The sequence below is a fragment of the Gallinula chloropus genome, assembly GCF_964237585.1.
Source record: "Gallinula chloropus genome assembly, chromosome: 14".
In the NCBI taxonomy this organism is placed as follows: domain Eukaryota; kingdom Metazoa; phylum Chordata; class Aves; order Gruiformes; family Rallidae; genus Gallinula; species Gallinula chloropus.
Genome location: NC_140099.1, coordinates 7,655,029 through 7,673,838, shown reverse-complemented (window position 1 = coordinate 7,673,838; position 18,810 = coordinate 7,655,029). Strand labels below are relative to the sequence as shown.

The following is an 18,810-nucleotide window of genomic DNA, read 5'->3' as shown; positions in this document are numbered from 1 at the left end:
GTTAAGTACATCAACATAAAAAAGAACTCTTGAGTTTCTTGCTTGTGAGTTGAGTACTTTTATTCCCTAAACTTTGTAGAGTAAATGTGGACTGTCAGAAGCAGACAGTGGAGCCCGTGGAGTTCTCATTTGGTACTTCACACCAGTCAAAGGTGATCCCAAATTGTCTTCTGTCAATCAAGATAACAGAGGTAGGAATGTTCTACATCTGAAATAAGTCATAACTAATAATTGGTGCCTATATACTCATCTCTGCAAAACTATCTGACAAGCCTCAAGTAAAAAGAATGGATACTAATCATGCTTTTAGAACAGGGGTATAAAATCATAGGCTCTTAGAATGTGTACAGTTGGACCTCTAGAGGTCATCTAGTCCAACCCCCCTGCAGGAAGCAGGGACACCTTCACTGGATCAGGATGCTCAGAGCCCCATCAAGCCTGATGAGAGGTGTCTGTAAAGAGGTATGGAGGGTATTCTTGGTCTAATTTTTAGTGATTCCTAACAGTATTGCATTTTGCAAATAAATGTCAAACATTGAAACTTGACATTTGTGGGATTCATTGACAGTAACTGTTAGTTGGAAATAGGCATGAATGTACAGAGAATTGGTGGGAGAGTAAGAAGAATTTGCATGCTGTAGAAATAAGGATCGGTAGGTATTTTGACCATTTTACTTATTAATAACTGGCAGTTTTAAGAATTGTAGTGTGAGAAATGAGATGAACAGTACTGCATGGTCCTCCTATTTTCTGTTTATTCATTAGATTTAGAAAAGCAGAAGCAGTCTTTGCTTAATTTCTGTATTTTTGTGATGCACACAGGGTCTGTTGAGATGGGAAGTGTATTGCAGTTGCACAGCAAATACACATTTTAAAATAACAGCTAATTATGAGAGGAAAATTGCTTTACTGAATTATTGCAGTATGAGAATTTATGTGTGTCAGGAGTAGGACTGCTTCTGTGTATTCTATTCAGATGCTGTTTATATTTGATGTTGAAGAAGAATAAGAAATTCTGATAACTGTCTAAATTTTATACTTTAAGATAGTAGAAGTTGGACACTTCTGGGGCTACAGGACAGGTAAAGACAATAAGACTCTACTCCAGGCTCTAACTGATGAAACGAAGTACCAGAACCTGATGGGACTGTCAGTGTCTCCATATCCAGAGTTGATTTGTCTGGCACCACTCACTCATCTGGAAGAGAGAGGATACTATAGAGTTCGTATTCTGCATGTTTGTGGAGACTTTGCTGAGGTATGGTAATATGTTATGTCATGTTGAATTGGTAGGAGGTAATTGGGATAACAATCTTAGAGCTAAGATATTTGCTTGTGTTCCACTTGAAGATTGTGTTGTACTGTAATGATTAAACTTAGGCTGTTGCTTTCCTTGCCACTGAAAGTAGCCCTCTCAATGTTCTGGAATCTCTGCAGATGCTCTTGATTGTTTTTCCAGGTTTTTTTTGTGGATTATGGCTGTAAATCAAAGGTGCCTTTAAAGAAATTAAAAGAGATGCCAAGCTGTCTTAGAGACCTTCCTTTCCAGGTAGGGGTGATTCTATTTGTTGCTGCTGAATAGGTATATTCACGTGCGTTCTGGCAAACAGAAGTGTACCTTAAATGATGAGGCTTTAGAGAGTCATAATGAAGTAATATGTATTTTGCCAATGGGAATACCTACAAGCCACCTTCACTGAATACATGTTTTCCACAGATGTGTATGCACAGAGAAGTAACTGAATTTCTTTGTCTTTACTTGTAGAAAAATGTTATCCAGCCTTTTGCTTTCAGGAGCATTTGCTAGAGAAGAAAAAAAACCAAAACCAAACCTGGTTTTAGCCAACTTGTTCTCTGGGGGCAAGAAAGTGGGATCTATCCCCCCCACCTGCAATCAGAGGAAGAGAGAGAGGCAATTGCTTTAACAGCTGCTTTTTGCTGCTTGTTGGTTTTGGTTATCAGTTCCTTTGCTGTCTGTCAGTTTTATGAGAACTAGAACTTTTCTCTAGAAGGAGAATCTTGTTCTGTTTCTTTTATTTCCTACTTACATGTAAGACTCTGGAGTAGCAGGCTGAGCAGTAGATAAGCTCTGCTTGCATATAAAAAAATCTGTTGAGCAAATGATGGTGACTTATACAGCCCAGAAAACAGCCCAAAGAGGAGAAACTATCACAGACTCTCTGTTACTTTCCGCTCAGATGACAGGTAAGTGGCAGCATAGTAGGTCTTCATGTCGGGATGGCACAAGTCTGCAGCAACAGGTATCTTGTGTGCAGTTACCATGCAAAATATTCCCTCCATCAAAGCTCCTGCTCTGCTACAGAGGAGATCATAGGGCCATAGAATGGTTTGAGCTGGGAGGGACCTTAAAAATCATCATTTTTTTTTGTTATCTTCAGATATATTTCTGCTTCAGGTCTAATGTTTCAATGACTGGATAGAAAAAAGCCCACTGTTTCTGTTGGATACTAATTCAAAGAGCTTAATCGCAGATAGTCATTGTGGAAAGGGGTTAAATGAGAACTTAATTACCCTTGCCCGCCAGGGCCACAGTAGCTGTAGTGGTCTTGCCAAGCTTTTCTTACTTTTCACAGTGAAAAGAACTGTGGATTGAGAAGTTTCTTCCAGAGTACACATAACTACACTCCTAAGGCTTCATTGTGGATGGTGATTTAATACCAAATTATCTTTTATTTATGCTCTGTGTGCTGTGATTCATTAGCAACTAAGTACGATACTGAAGTGATATGAGATGTAATGCGTAGCTGCGTTGGCAATAACGGAATAGGAATTATGCTGGTAGGTTTACAGCTGTCCTAGGAATTTACATAAGCCACTGTGATAATTGGGAAGTCATTTATAAATGCAAACAGTTTGAGAAGATGAAAGGTAATTCATGCTGATTCTACCCAGGCGAGTGTTGTTTCCGATGTCTTTGCTCTAGGCTTTAGAATTCAAGATGTGCAAGATGCGTCCATCGGCCAAGTCCCTGGTGTGCGGGGAGCGGTGGAGTTACAGCGCTAGCCAGAGATTTGCCTCACTGGTGAACGGCTGTACCCTTCTCGTGGAGGTGTACTCGCTTGTGCGTGATGTTCTGTACGTGGATGTTTTCCATTACTCAAGGGACAAAGACCTTGTGAACATCCGAGATGTGCTTATTGGAGAGAGTTATGCTGAACTCGCAGAAGAATCCTACGAGTCACAAGTATGTCCTGATTGAGTACGCTGCTTCTGCTTTGCTTACACTAACTTAGTTCCTCTCGGGCTGCCAGAAGTCCTGAGAAGTTGAGTTGAATCTTGACCGATGCTGTAGGATTAGGCAAGATGAATCCTTGAATGGGACAATATATTTTTGTGTGTGTGCATAATTCCTATTGAGCTGTTGACCAGCATCATTGCTGCTTTGAGACACCTTTTGAAAGAGATGTTTTCTAGGAGATAATGGCATCAATTGAACTGCTCCTCTGGTTTTTTTAAACTTTAAAAACCGTAACTGCTTCATAGTTTTAACTGTCTCAGGTTTTTATGTTTTACATAATCTGAAAGGTGATAAGAACATTGGGTTTTGTATTCATATGTGAGCATGCATGTTCTTTGTGTAGGGGAATTGCATGTGAAGTTTTTGACAAGCAGCTGTTCCATGGTTTTAATGCTCTTCCATTTCTGTGTAGCAAAGCCATTATTTGCTTAAGGGATTATTTTTGGACCAAGTAGAGAGCGAAGTCAAAATGCCTGTATCATCCTCAAGAGAAGAAGAAAAGCATGTCCTTGAAAGACTGTTAAACTCATTTTCTGACAATAAATTTGGTGTGCCAGCCTGTAAGGTAACTTCAGCTTTGGTTATGTCATTACATCATTGTTAGAATGGAAAGGAAGAATGAAAGTACCTTTAATAACTAAAGCATACTTGATGCCTTTCATAGTGCATTCTGCCTTCTGTAGGTAGACAGCCATGGTGTGACCACCATTGCAGACAAATCTGCTGCAGCTTTAAACAACGTTTTGAGGCATAGGCTAAGAGCCAAGTGAACCAACTCTTTCTTCTCACATGCTCTAAGGCAGCACTTTGAACCACTGCAGGAGGAAGATACAGTTGAAAAACTGAACACTGTGTTGCCATGTGTGGTACTCTTCACTATATAAGATATAGCAAAAAGCAAGATTAGAATCCTGTCAAATTTTCAGACCATTTAAACAGCACTCTCAAAGCTGATGATAATGAAACTGTAGGTGTTTTCTTTCACTACTAGTTCTTAAGAATTTCTTTTTACTTACTTATTTTGAGATACCTAGTCAGTACTAAGCTGGAACATAAAACATGAAAACATGTGTCCTGTTCTTCATTTTAAGTTTTGTCTGATCATAATTCTTTTCCCATTTCAGACCTGACAAAATTTCAGGCTTTCAAGCACCTAATCATGCTCAGTTTATCCACAGGACTAATCCCATGTAACTACTTACTTTTTCATAAAATGGGATATTTTCAAGATGAAAGACCTGCTCCTGTAAACAAAAATTACCTGATTTTGTTAGGTGCTCTATGAAGTCTGAAGTTGTTTTTTAAGCCAGAGGAAAGGTGCTGGAGATGCACGTTTTTGTTCAGGTTCCTCAATAAACAAAGTTTGCTTTAGTTGAGTGAAATAAAAATACACTGTATCAATCTGTTGATTCAGTGTAGCTCAACACATTCTGAAAGGTGTTTTGGATTTTGTTTATGAAGGATTTTGATTTGGAGAGATCTACCTGCTGGCTAACTAGAATGCAATTTGTTCTCTCTTTTTGAAGGTAGTAATTTCTGGCCCGTTCTGTCCTTATGAAGTGAGATTCTACAGTATGACTAGAGTAACCCAGTTCAGGTATGAGAAGACTTGCTGTAAAATATAGGCATATTCCCAGCTGTTCCTTTCGATTAATAGACAAAAAACTATTCCATTTGGTCTTACAGATTTTTAAAGAATTCTTATTCAATGGAAAGACTGAAGTAGCCAGGCTGGAATGGCATTAATATGCATGTTGTTACTATGTAATATTTTAAGAACAGTTTTATTAAAGGTGCTTTAATGTCTTACAGAGAGATTATATATTAATTATTATATATATCTGCCAAGAGGTATTCATGCAAACCCAGTAATTGCTGTCCATTGAGGCTGCACTGTGAATTTAAAGTAATTCTTTTACATGTTTGTATGGCTTCTGTTTTCTTCAACACTGACAACTTTCATTCTTCTTTCCTGCACAGAAATGTTCATATACATAAGGAAAGCATCAACTCAGTTGTTGTCTATGATGCCCCAGAAGATCCCTTTCAGCAGTTTTTGGTTGCTGCTACTTTATCAGCAAATGCAACTGGTAATGTGTAATAAAAATGCTTGGACAGTTTCTCTAGAATTTTATTTTTATACGACTACTTCTATGAGTTAACACCCTTTTGAGGTTTTGTTATCATTAGATACTCCTTAGATTTATTTGTGTGTGTTTGTGACAGGATCTACTGTGATTTTAAAAGAAACATCTTTGATGCCTCCTGTTCCTGGCCTGTTTGCACTCCTCAGTATGCTGTTTGCTCCTGCTATAGAACTCAGGTATTTGAGTGTTTTAAAAAGTGGTGGTTCTTTAAAGTATTTTAGGACTCTCACGTGTTTTCCTAACCAGGACTTGAGTTTTGTTTCATTGCTGTATTTAAAAAACAGTATGACAAGCTATGAATGTCTCTTGGGTTCTTTAAAACAGCTGTATCTTGCTTAGAATGGCTTAGACAAATTCATTTAAGCCTGTCTTCATGTGAGCTCTTGTTCTTCATCTCTAGGTGAGACTGTTCTCTCTTTTTTTTGTGTAGGGTTGATGACAGTCGGAAGTATTTTACTGGTGTTCTGTGCGGTTTGGGTTGGAGTCAGGCTGATGGAGCTCCAGTGTTTCCAGAAAATGATATGGAGCTGGCATTTGATGTGCATTTTGGAGTGGAAGACATAATAGAGGTAAAACATGCATAACAGTTCTCAGTGTAATAGGATTTAAGTAGAATTCAGTGCATCAAAGCTTGTTAACCCTTAAAAGTTCATAAGAAAACTTGGTTTAAGATGTGGTTCTGGGGTGGGTTTTAGTGTACTACTTGTTTATATTTTAGGGTTATTAATATTTTAAAAAGTTGCCCCTCCATACACTTTGAACAAAATAAAATGCTGTAGAACAATACATTGTGTTGTTTTGGTTTGTGGTTTGGGTTTTTGGTATGTTTTTTGTTTGGGTGGGTTTTTTTTAAATTAGAAGCATCAATTTTGCACTACCCAGATGTCAGTCCTCGTTAGCTATGTTCTTAGGATTATTGCTGGTTTTCCTGCTCAGCCTGGCATTACTGCTTTGCAGTCTTCAGTTGGAATTTACGGCTCTGATCACCCATATCAAGGTACTTCTCTGAGAGCAGATCAAACAAACAGTAACCCCTCAGCATTCCTCATTACAGCCTTTTTATAACTGGCAGACAGAGATCTATTGGAGGGAAGTAGAATTGTAGAATCATGTAATATCCTGAGTTGGAAGGAACCCATAAGGATCATAGACTTCAACTCCTGGCTCCACACAGGGCCAGCCAGTTCAGAGCATGGGACTGAACACATCGTTCAGATGCTTCTTGAACTCAGCCAAGCTTGGTGCTTTGACCCCTTCCCTGGGGAGCCTGTTCCAGTGCCCAACCACCTCCTCAGTAAAGAACCTCTTCCTAATATCCAACCTAAAGCTCTGTTACACTGGACAGTAAGGTGTATTTGACTTGCATTTCAGATTTCATATGCTTTAGGCCATGAAGGTCTTCTCGTGCCCTGATTAGTTCTGTGTACAGGGCAGGTACATTCAGTGATGACCAGTTGGTTTCTGGAGTCTTTTTAAGGACACAGTGGATGTACTGGGGCACTTATTTGTGAGCTGTTTTCTGACAACACTGACTTGCTCTGTGTGTTGTCTGTATTCATGGTGCCTGAGCCAGAATGGTAACACCATCTGTTATACACGTGAAAATTATTGACAGACAGAAAATTCGTAAAGCTTTTACAGAAGGAACTCTGTGGTGGAAAAGATGTGGGCAAGTGGTAGCCTGTATGGTTTTTGGCATGTCTGAGTCACCTTGAAAGATTGTGATTAACAGGTGGCTGAACATTAATATCTTTGAACAGCAGAGATGAATCTGGAAGAAGTGTTTCTGAAGCTTCAGGTGTTTTTGCTTACATTAACACTCTGGTTGAAGTGTGGGTGCCATGACCACCTTCATGTCAGTATAATATAATACACAACTAGGGCTGGTTTAGAGTAACTTACATTCTGTCACTGATATTTTTGCAGATAAACATCCTAAGGGTTGCCATTAATCAGCTGCTCTGTGAATGTACAGAGCATTCTGGACAAGAGAGAATGACACAGCTGCAGGAAGACATTCGTGAGAAACTTCTCTGGTAATAATTTTGTAGAAATAAGATCTTCTGTTTCACAGTCTCAGCAAAATAGAAAATAAATGATTGCTTGAAGCATAGCTTAGATTAGGATTTGGGGAAATAATATAAGTTCTAATTTAATGATGCATTTAATTTACTTTGTTTATTTATAAAGCAGTGTACTCAATGACTTCATGCTTCTTGTGGAAGCACTGGTTTGGCAGGGAAGCCTGATCACTGGAGAGTCAGAAAACCTAGACTGTAAAACCTGTTGTACAGGGTACCTGCTCTGCTGTATCTTTCCTTTGTACACCTGGGACAAAGCTAATGAAGACCTGTGGCGAAGTGCACAAGGATTTAGAATTCTTTCTCCCTATACATTAAATTTGAATGGTGTATGCTGCCTTTAGTCCCTCAACAGACCAGGGTGGGTGTTGGCCAAGTTAATTGCTGGGAAGTCCCAAGTTAATTTAGGAGTTGTAGTGTGGCCACCTGCCTTTTTTCCAGCAAGCCTCCCTGCTTCTCCTGGCTGAAGCAGCAGTTCTGGAAGCCCCTTTTCAGGCAATCTCAAGAACTTTTTTCAGCTTGTGGTATCTGGCAAGTGTTTTGGGGTGCCAGTTCCATGCAGTATCCCTGTAACAGCTCCTTCTGATGCCCACTGGTGCTGAGCTGTGAAAAATCTTCCCTTGCTTGTACACGTAGCATGAGTTTGAGTTCTGTGTGTATCAGCAGTAGACTTTTTCTCATCCTTACCTGGCTCTGTGCTGAACTGATATCAGAAAGAGCTCTGGCTCAGCTACAAACTAGGAGTTGTGTTACGCTTTCTAGTATTGGCCTCATCTCTAGGAAATGGGACCTTGTTCTCAAGTAACTGTATGTGCCAGAGTGAAGCAAACTGGTGCTGATAAAGATCAGCAGCTTTTCAGCATAGCTGTCCTTACCCTAGGTTATCAAAACCATTATCAGAGCAGCTGTTTATGCTGACTTTTCAGGTGTGTGTACTGGCTCAGTTGATCATTTTTTTTTCCCAGCTGTGAAAAAACTATTGCAAGACTTCAGTTGAAAGCAAGTGCCCACACTGCTTATTTCCAGAGCTTGGCAGAAAATTCAGTGTGATGCATTTTATACTAAATTAACAAGTGTGGGTGGAGTCAGCCTTACCTGAAAATCAAATTAAAAGATGATAAACAATTGCCAGGAGATGTGGAGATAACTATTATAAGTTGGCTGACCAGCAGACTTGTTGGACACGACAAGAGAGCAAGGTGGCTGGTTTTGGTTTGGGCACTACGCTGTGCCACCAGTGGGTCAGCTGCTGTTCTCTGAGCCATGGCAGCCTGGAGACAGCTGCTGCATTGGTTTGCCTGTGCCTCCAGAAAGTGGTGGCACAGCTTCACGGAGAGATGATGCATGCTGCTTGCGCTCTCAACTCAAGGAGCACAGGTACAGGCTGATGGCAAGCTGCTTGTGTTCCACGTCTGCAAAACTCTTGGTAAAACCCCAGCTCTCCAGCATACTGCTGATGCAATATTTAATTTCCTGTTTGTGTCCAGGTACCTCAGGCCAGTTAGTGTCTGCATCGCCTTTGGACACTGCCATGTAGTAACCTGCTTAGGCTTCAAAGCTGAGTGAAGACAGCTTGTGTGATTCACGTGGTAGTAAGTGTAGGGACAAGCCAAGGAAAGTGGGATGGGCAGAAAGAAGCAAAACCCCAAAACCTCTTTGGAGGTGACCGCTGTGATAACAGGAGCTCTTACTTGGACACCAGTGCTTACATGCTAAATTCAAGACACAGAAACATCACAACATTTTGTTTAGACACATAAATGCTTGCTACTGTTTCAGGACCCTTTTTTGGTTTGGCTTTTCAGTCAGGAGGGGAAGGAGCAGCCTTGGTGCAGGTCCTCAGCCTTGCAGACTTCCCCGGCTCAGCCAGTGCTGACTGCCTGGCCCAGGAATTCTTGTCAGCCTTCTGGGCTTTTTTCCCCTCAGCATTTATGCCTTTTTGTCATATTGCTTTCCCTCTCAGAGCTTCTGCTTTTCTTACCTTTGTGCTTGCTCTTGGTGGTCTTAGCCAAGGGTGCACAGACGTCCTGTGGCAGAGCTGGGCCTTGGCATGTAGGCAGCTAAACTGGAGGTGGAGGAGCTTAGAGCAGGCATTGCAAACGGACAGGGTGACCCTATCAAGAAACCAAATTCAGTAATTATTCTGTATTTTTATTGTGGAGTCTTTTTTCAAAGTCCCTGAGGCTAAACCTTTTTCTCTGTCTTCTCCCTTTGCAGAAAGAGACAATCTGTTTCTTATTGTCTGGTTATTGTCATGATGCCTTTTGTGTAAAATCTTCCTTCATTTTTAGTATTTTTTCCTGATTGTATTTGGTGGTTGTCTCAAAGAAAACAAAACCAACCCATAACCTTTTATTAATAGGATTGAATATGTAAAAATTTACCCTGAGCAGTCTTTCATAACTTTCTCCATTTTTTGAAAGCTAATTGTATTTACAACATGTCACCACTACTTAAGACTAAAATGTGTGTTTGAAAAACACATCTAGACAGAATTAATTAAAGTCTACTACTGTTGTACTTTGCACAGCTTGAGGAAATAACTGGAGCAGACAGACAATCTATAGCAATTGAGTTGCCATGCAAAACCAGATACCCTAAAAATAGCTGTATTATATGTTTTCTAGTGGATGAGCATGCATTTGGCTTACAGAATAAATAACAGTTGCAAATTCTAGTACTTTGTAAATTAAAAAAAAACCCTTTCTTAAAAAGAAAACACATTTTGCTACAGTTAAGGTCCCTGTGTATTTTGACTACTTACACTAGAAGGGCAACAACAAATAGATGAGACTAACAAGGAAATGTAAAATTCCCTTCAGCACAGACACCTTGTAAATGCCCAGTTGTATCCAGTAGAAAAACTCCTTTGTATTTATAATTAATCAAATATAAGTGTGTTTATGAAGTCTATTTTAATGTCATTTCAGTTTAATCTGCAAATCAAAACCTCGACATAAGATTACTCCTACATGGTATAAGAGGCCATATGCATGGAATCAGGTAAGAGTATAAAGGCTTGGGGGGGTTTCCCCTTAAAAAGTGTAATTAAGAGTACCTTGGTACAGTTAATTAGGGGGTCAAAGGGAGAATTTCCTTTGGAAAGATGCATTTTTGAAGCCTGGGGAGAAAAATTTTAGAAAGTATTGAATTGAAAGATACTGAAAGGATGAGGAGGAGTTGGATTTAAGGCATAAGAACTGTTGTGTGTACACCCACCTGTACTGAACCCCTATTTTGTAGAGAGGGTGTTTTGGTTTTAACCTTGTTCATAGAGATACTTAGCCTTTTCAAACTGAACACACATGATTTCTGGCATTCTGGTGGATGAGAAACTTGACACGAGCCAGCAGTGGCTCTTGCAGCTCGCAAGGCCAATGGTATCCTGGGCTCCATCAGCAGAGGGGTGGCAGCAGGAACAGGGAGGTGATTGTCCCTCTCTACTCTGCCCTAGTGAGGCCCCATCTGGAGTCCTGTGTCCAGAGCTGGGGCCCCAATACAAGAAAGGTGTGGAACTGTTGGAGAGGGGTCAGAGGAGCCACAGAGATGATCAGAGGGCTGGAGCAGCTCCCCTACAAGGAGAGGCTGGGGGAGCTGGGCTTGTTCAGCCTGAAGAAGAGAAGGCTGCAGGGGCACCTCATTGCAGCCTTCCAGAACATACAAACAGGAGAGGAATCAACTTTTTAAAAGGGTAGACACTAGCAGGACAAGGGGGAATGGGTTAAAGCTAAAGGAAGGTTTAGATTAGATATTAGGGGGAAGTTTTTTACAGGGAGAGTGGTGAGGGGCTGGAACAGGCTGCTCAGAGAGGTGGTGGATGCCCCATCCCTGGAGGTGTCCAAGGCCAAGTTGGATGGGGCCCTGGGCAGCCTTGTGTAGCTCCAGGCGTGGAGGTTGGTGGCCCTGCCTATGGCAGGGGGATTAGAGCTCTATAATCCTTTGGGTCCTTTCCAACCCATGCCATTCTATGATTTCTAAGTTGAATGAGGTTGCAAAAGCAACTTTACATTTGTTGGAAGTTGAAATTTTGCATTCTTTTTATTAAGCAGTTGTGGCCTGAGAGACAGCGTGATGGTATTTTTCTTGTCTGGGGTCTATCTGAATGCAGCACATCTCAGTTTGGGGGTTGCTGTGCTATCGGTGTCTGCTCTTTTTAAGCAGACAGAGCTGTGGTTTGTTTGGGATGAATGCAGTGGGGTCAGATAGCAGGGCAGTTTTCTCTATATCCAGGAGGGGTTTGTAAAGCTGAAAGATCTGGCATCCTGCTCTGTCAGCAATCCAACACTCCTTTCTGTTCCTGACAAACAAGGGCATTTTCTTAACTAAAAGGGGGCCAGGAATTACCAGTTGCAGTGTGCTCCTCCCTGTACCTCTCCCACCCTGAGGCGTCTAAATGAGGGGTTGTGGGGTGCCTTCTTGAAAAGAGTGACAACAGTGAATGGGCACTAGGGCACCTATTTCTGGTAGGCATTTGCTGCGGGGTTAGAGCGTGGTGTCACACCTTGCCTGGAGGCAAAGTGTCTTCCTGTTCCACTCAGTTATCCTTGGCATTGAGATGAGAATCTCTTACTCAGTTATGCTTGTTACAACAGGTTAATGTATAGGCCTTGGATTGGGATCTTCCCCCTGGAACTGAAATGCCTGCATGGTTTGAAACTGGCAACGCTCTTCCTTACCTGTGTGACCTAGGAAAACAGTACTAAAGCTGTGTTCTGACTCTCACCTTGCTTCTTTCCATTAGGTGGATTTTCATCTGATCATTGAGCAGTCTGAAAACCAGGACAATGAAGGAAATGGCCTTTATCAGCCACATAAGCTTGTTCTGTTAAATGCTTAAGTGTTCCTAGAAGTCTGTTGGAAGAAGAGGTATTACCACTAGTTGAAAAGTTACTTTTGTCTTCTCGATAAGCCTTGGATGTTTGTTGTGCAAGGCTGTTCATAAGATTAGTGTAAGTGTACTGAAGTACAGTTTGGAATGTGTTAATGTTTAAAAAGTAAGGTTTGCTGAACTACAGCAGAGAAATTTACTCATTGTGAGGATCCTTCTGAGCAGGTTTATGGAAAGGTACATGTGAAGACAAAGCAAACCCAGGCTTAGCTGTTCCTTTTCTGTCTAAAATCTCATCAGCCACAGGGCAGGAAATTTTTTGCCTTTAACTGAAAGCTGCACATTCCTGTTTTGTCATTAGTTTTTCAGAAAGCCCCAGCGACCTTTGGGGTTCTCCTTAACCAAAACTAGAGGCCAGAGTAAACTGATCAAAACTGTCCTGATCCAAAATTGAATTTCATTTCCTGGGTACAGTTTTTTCATTATTTTTTTCATGCAGCAAAATATACCATATGGCTTCATTTCCTGTGTGGCAGAAGAATGCTTTCTAATTACTGATTTATGGCACCTTTGTTTCATCCTTTCCTGTTATTTCTGCCTGTGAGATCTTTAGTCCTTAAAAAAAATGAGGTCAGTGGTTTCAGAATAAAATGCAGAAGTGAAATAAAATGTATTTGTCTCTTCTGTTGTGTGGTCATGCTCACTGAAAGCTAAATGTAGTTATTAGTGCTGTGTGATTGCATTCATGAAACATGAATACAAAAACAGTATAAGGAAAAATACTAATCTTTTCACTGTTCACTCAGTGATTTGAAGATCATGTAATACCCTGTCTGAAGAACAGATTCACTTGCAGCCATTAAAAAGTGGCCAATTTGGGGAAAATATGGGGATGTTTAAACTAAGCAATTATTTTAAACTGTACTTAAGCAGATGGACAACTGGATAATAAGCAATTTTGGTGGCTTATTATAAGCAGTACTTCCTCAGACCCTTTTTTCCTAATCCTTGTGAATTGTAAACCATCACACTCTCTGTAGTGAGATAGGCTTAATAGGCAAACTGCATCTCAAGCAGCTGAGACAACAGTATTTCTCAGCTGAGTGTGCAGACTGAGTGTTGCAGCGAAACAGCTTTGGGGGCAGATGACAGGCAGAACGCCAAATCTTTGCCTGTTACTGATGGGGATTGCTGTAGGAAATGGTGACTTGCTAAAACCAAAAGGCATCTCCTAAACAGTCTAACTTACCCATGACTGCTCATAAGCAGCACTGAAATTGAGTCAGAGGAGCAGAGTGTATTTTCCATAGTGTTTGGTTGGGGCTTTTTTGGTTTGTGTGTTTTTGTTGTGGGTTTTTTTTTAAACTTTCTAGCTGGTGTGTCCTGGTGTGTTTGTGTGCACGTGCTGCCATCTGGTGAGGGTTGCTGACGTGCTGCCTGCTGCCTGGGAGGTCTGCTGCATCCTGTGGCAAAGCTTGCTGTCCAGAGGAGATACTCGAATGGCTCACGCTCTGATGAAGTCAACATGCTTCTACTCTCATCCTCATGACAAGAGGAAGTAGGTAATGCTGACCCCACCACAGCCCAGTAACCCATAGCCTGCTACTGGCCAAGTGAGAAAGGAGAACTGTCAGACTTCTGAGAGCTCCCAATTTTCCCCTGGGTATGCAGCAGCCTGCAGACATTATATGTGACAGATTATTCCTGGGGGCACCAGAACATCTTATGAATTAGCCTTGCTGGGAAATGTCCTTTATTGCCAGCTGGAAATGAAGTACTAAAATTAAAAAAGCTGCAGTTGTACTTTATTGTTTGATTTAGGTTTCAGCAGCACTGCAAAGTCCCTTAAGTTTCAGGTAAACAGCTTCAGGATTTCTCCCCTGAAGGCTAATGGTACACAGCACTGGAGAAAGAAGAGTTGGAGCTAGTTATGTCTTTGTATGGCTACAGACCCCATCCCAGTCAGCTGTGTTCCTTCCAGGGGTTACGGCTGTCAGAAAAAAGCCTTCACTGCTTGCCAAGGTTCCCTTTATCTCCAGGTGCTCACCAACACCCAGCAGAACGAGAGCTCACTTACTACCACAGTTTATTGGGGATCATCCATCAGGGAGTTGAATATTTAAATCCATAAATGGTAAGATCAGCCCTCTTGAATGCCTTCAACAGTAATGATAAAGTGACAGACTGTACTGAAGGTGCTTCTAAAGTTACTGGTAACTTCCCCTCCACCTACAATGAAATCAGGTACCAGTTTTAAATCAAAAGGATTTTCCCATTGCACATAATTAATTTTGGAATTTATTGCCACGGGCTGTGCTAGAAACCAAATCTATAAACAACTGCAAACAGGGATGGGATTTCCAGGGAAGGCAGATCCTTCAATAGCTGTTAAATTTGAAGATCTCAAAACTCCCCACCCTACTAATCCAGAACCTGAGAAGATACACCAAAAGAATGCTGGTTTTAATCCTTTCACAAGTGCTGCCTTTTGGCAGATACAGGGGTGGAGGGAGAGTCTTGAGTTCATAAGGATGCTCTAACAGTCAGACTAACAGTTCCAGCTGTGATTGAACCATTGTGGAGTCAGTGATAGTAGAATTACTATTAGCAGTTCCACTAGTGTGGATGCCCACTGCGAGGGTGAGATGTCATTTAACTAAATCTATGCTAATGAGAGCTGTTCAGGGTGTGGGGTCTACATTTCTTGTCTTGCTTTTTCCTGCTGCCTTGTAACTGCTAATATGACATGGAGTGTGGGGACACAACCGGTGTTCTCTGCCCTTGGGTCTTCTGTGGGCAGCGTAGGACGCCCAGGATGCAGGTGTGGGGTGCAAATACAAGCCTGGCCAAAAAGATTCCAGCTGGAACACAAGGTGTATGCACCTCCGTAGCTGGATGTGACTCATCCTAAAACCTAGTCACAATGGCGTCAAGGACTTCCTGTTTCTTCTCTAAATTAGTATCTGAAAACAAATTAAATATGAATAAATTGAGCTGATAATCAGTTTGGTAAATACCCCAGATGCTCTTGTAGTTTGCAATGAGATCTTGCATGTTTCCTAGATTTGTACTTAATGCTGGTTAACACTGATGACATCTGGATTGGAACAAATAAATGAGATTCACAGAAGGCTTTAGCCTATTCAGTCTTCAGATCACTAAATAACAACAAAAAAGGAGAGTTAAAAAACACTGGAGCATGTGAAATGCCTTTTGGAACTACAGTTCAAGGTGCCCTATGTGAAACCTGTGACTCTGGAGAGAATTTCAGAACCTCAAATCAGAGTGATAAATACACTGGATCTGAGAGAGTTTATTGGTTTCTTTCTGTGAGGGTGTCATGACAGAGTGATGGGGGATTTGTTGGCCTGGAACAATTTTAGCCTTAGTTTGATGTCTGTTCTTGCCGCAAGAGACAGTGAGAAAATTATGATCCCTCCATAGAAAATATGTTGGTGATCTCTTGCTGTTACGAGCACACAGCAGGGGGTCAGCTCACACTAGCTGATTGCATTCAGCATCAGTAATCTTATTTATCAAAGTAAGTATGTTAATCATCCTTTATCACTCTGTATTTTTCCGGTATCCCTAAATGCTGTAAAGTGATTTCCAGAAAGATGTGTCCTGAGAAGGGGCTGGAAGGACACAAAAGCAAGATCTTTTCTGATCTCAGTGTTACAGGTTATGTACAGAGAAAACCTCAAACCATCCGTGGGCATTTGTGAGGAAGGCTCAGCTGTTGACACCAACCAGCACGTAGCCTGGATCAGTGGTAGGAGTTACCAGTCCTACTCGAACTGCTCAAGACTTCTGTGTCATCTGGGCTTGTGCTGGACAGGCTTAGAAGATGTTCTGCTAAACACCATCTGTTCTGTTAGTACTCAGCTGTAAACTCTGAAAAGGTATGAGATGGAACGACTGGACAGTGTCCAGTGAAGGGCCACTGGATTAAGGACTGGAACATCTCTTCTATGAGGACAGACTGCAAGAGCTGGGACTCTTCATCCTGAAGAGAAGCCTTGGGGAATGGTAATGCATGTGAAACACGTGCAGAAGGAGCCAGGCTTTTCTCAGTGGTGACCGGTTCAAGGGCAAGAGGCAATGGGAAGGAATGGAAACACAGGACCTGCCCTGTGAACATGAGGAAAAACTTTTTCACTGTGATGGTGACTGAGCAGTGACAGAGGTTGCCAAGAGAAGTTGCAGAGGCTCCATTTCTGGAGATAAACCAAAACCCATCTGGACATAGTCCTGGGCATCAAAAGGGTCAGAGCAGATGACCACGTGGGAGGTTGGAGGTCCTTAAAACCGCTGCCCTTTTGTTATGTTGTGATAAAGAGGCTTTTCCAAAAGCATAAGTAGACTCCCTTTACGTTGAGCAGACAACTTGTGCATGTCAAGATGGGGGGAATCACCTACACCCAGGAAGGGGGATTTTCAATCGTGCAGCAGGGGGGTGAAGACACTTGAAAGTTTTTGACTGCAGAAGCGTGCTGCTGACAGGAAAAAACGTGGAAAATGAAGCAAGAGGCAAGAAAGCAGCAGAAATGGGCAACTTTCCTCCTGAGCTGGTGGCAGAAAAGGGTGAAAGGACGTTTTAGTCCCTGGGCTTTGCCACAGGGAAGCAGGACAGGCATTAAAGCAGCCCTTAGTCTACCTGTGGTGGTGGAACTGAGCCATTTGGAGTGAGTTTTGTCCTTCCCTGAGCAGACTCAGCACTGCTCACCAGGCAGGGCTTAGGAGTGTCACCCTTCCTTCTCCAGCACACGCCTCAGTGGGCAGATGGGCCAGGGCCTCCTGCCCAGAGGACGGGCACTGGCGGGAGGTCAGGCTGTGCGCTGGGCAGCGGGTGCGAGCGGGGAGGTGGCGGTGAGGCTGCGTGTCCCTGTGCTGGGACTGACTGCCAAAGAAAACAGGGTGTCCCTTTCCCGCCCGGCGTGACTCTAAGAGGTGCAGGTGAGCACCTTTGTTTGCTTTAGATCGTTCCCAGCCCGGCTGTGCTGCTGTGGGCACCCGAGACACCCATCCCAAAAGCTTCCCCATGGGTTTACCAGAGCTGCTGTTGGCAGCGCAGAGTTGGCAGGGACCAGGGCAAGGAAAGCAGGCAGGAGGGGGATTTGAAGAACAAAGGGATGGAGCCTTAATCCGAGGCTGACCCTCTGGAGCACAATGAGCACAGTCACAACAGGCTCCGTCTTCCTTAACCCGTGCTCAGGTGTCTCGAGTTTGTTTACACTAACCACCTCTCTGTGGCAGGACTCTGATACACCCAGAACTTGGAGAGACAAAGGACTGTTCAAACACTCACCCAAGGGAGGGCGATGGTGCCAGTGAGAAGAGTTGTCAGGGCCTGGAACAGGCTGCCCAGGGAGGTGGTTGAGTCACCATCCCTGGAGGTGTTTAAAACCAGGGTAGATTAAGTACTTAGGGATATGGTTTAGCATGGGATGGGAACGTTTGACTAGATGATCTTAAAGGTCTTTTCCAACCTTGTGATTCTGTGAGTTGCCCTGGAGAAACAACAGAAGTGCTGCATCTTGCTAACCAAAGTGGAGACTTCCTTGGAAACTGAGATTTCTGCAGAACTTGTATAACCTTGGTATAGAATGCAAGCAATAGTGAGATTTTCCAGGGCTCCAGCTAACAGCCACTCCCCCCAGCTTTGTATCATCAGCAGCTTCCTAAGGATACACTCTATCCCTTCATCATCTCACAGATGACCCCTGAGGCACACCACTACCCACAGGCCTCCACCTAGACCCTGCACCACTTAGGACAACCCCCTGAGCCCTGCCATTCAGCCAGTTCTCAATCCTCCTCACTGTCCACCTCCTAAGCTTGGCTATGAAGATTTGATAGAAGATGGTGTCAAAACCTTGCTGAAGTTGAGGTGAACATCCACTGCTCTCCCCTCACCCACCCAGGCACTCATTCCACATTGGAAGGCTGTCAGGTTGGTCAAGCATGATTTCCCCTTGGTGAATCCATGTTGACCCCTTCCCAGAACTTTACTTTCCTCCACAGGTGTCAGAGATGATTCCCAGAATTAGCTGTTCCATCACCTTTCCAGGGATGGAGGTGAGGCTGACTGGGCCTGTAGTTTCCTGGGCCCTTCTTGCCTTTTATGAAGACCAGAACAACACTGGTTTTCCTCCAGTCCTCAGACCCCTCTCCTCCACAACCTTTCAAAGATTATGAGGGGGTGGTTTAACATCTCCCAGCTCCCTGAGCACTCATGGATGAATCCCATCAGGTTCTATGGATTTGCAGGTGTCAAGTTTCCCTAAATGATCTCTAATCTGATCTTTCTTGACCAAGGGAAGGTCTTCCTTTCTCTAGACTTTCTCTCTTACCTCCAGGGTGTGGGATTCCAAAGGCCTGGCCTTAGCAGTAAAGATTGAAGCAAAGGTGGCTTTCAGTAACTCTGCCTTCTCTGCATCCTCCATCACCAGGACACCCACCTCATTCGGCAGCATTTTCCCTCCCTGGTGAATT

At 42.7% G+C, this 18,810-nt stretch overlaps 1 protein-coding gene across 1 annotated transcript in view; it reads left to right on the top strand.

Annotated features, from left to right (window-relative positions):
* TDRD9 (tudor domain containing 9) overlaps positions 1 to 12,324 on the top strand; it is a gene marked incomplete at both ends in the record, with an annotated part of 72,682 nt that extends 60,358 nt beyond the window's left edge. The window contains 12 exons of the mRNA XM_084270704.1: positions 80 to 191; positions 1,046 to 1,258; positions 1,460 to 1,549; positions 2,945 to 3,205; positions 3,672 to 3,824; positions 4,786 to 4,856; positions 5,240 to 5,349; positions 5,486 to 5,582; positions 5,837 to 5,975; positions 7,333 to 7,442; positions 10,418 to 10,490; positions 12,229 to 12,324. Of these exons, the coding sequence (XP_084126830.1) occupies positions 80 to 191; positions 1,046 to 1,258; positions 1,460 to 1,549; positions 2,945 to 3,205; positions 3,672 to 3,824; positions 4,786 to 4,856; positions 5,240 to 5,349; positions 5,486 to 5,582; positions 5,837 to 5,975; positions 7,333 to 7,442; positions 10,418 to 10,490; positions 12,229 to 12,324 (1,525 nt within the window). The remainder of the gene's footprint in view (positions 1 to 79; positions 192 to 1,045; positions 1,259 to 1,459; positions 1,550 to 2,944; positions 3,206 to 3,671; positions 3,825 to 4,785; positions 4,857 to 5,239; positions 5,350 to 5,485; positions 5,583 to 5,836; positions 5,976 to 7,332; positions 7,443 to 10,417; positions 10,491 to 12,228) is intronic.
* Positions 12,325 to 18,810: the final 6,486 nt, after the last annotated feature.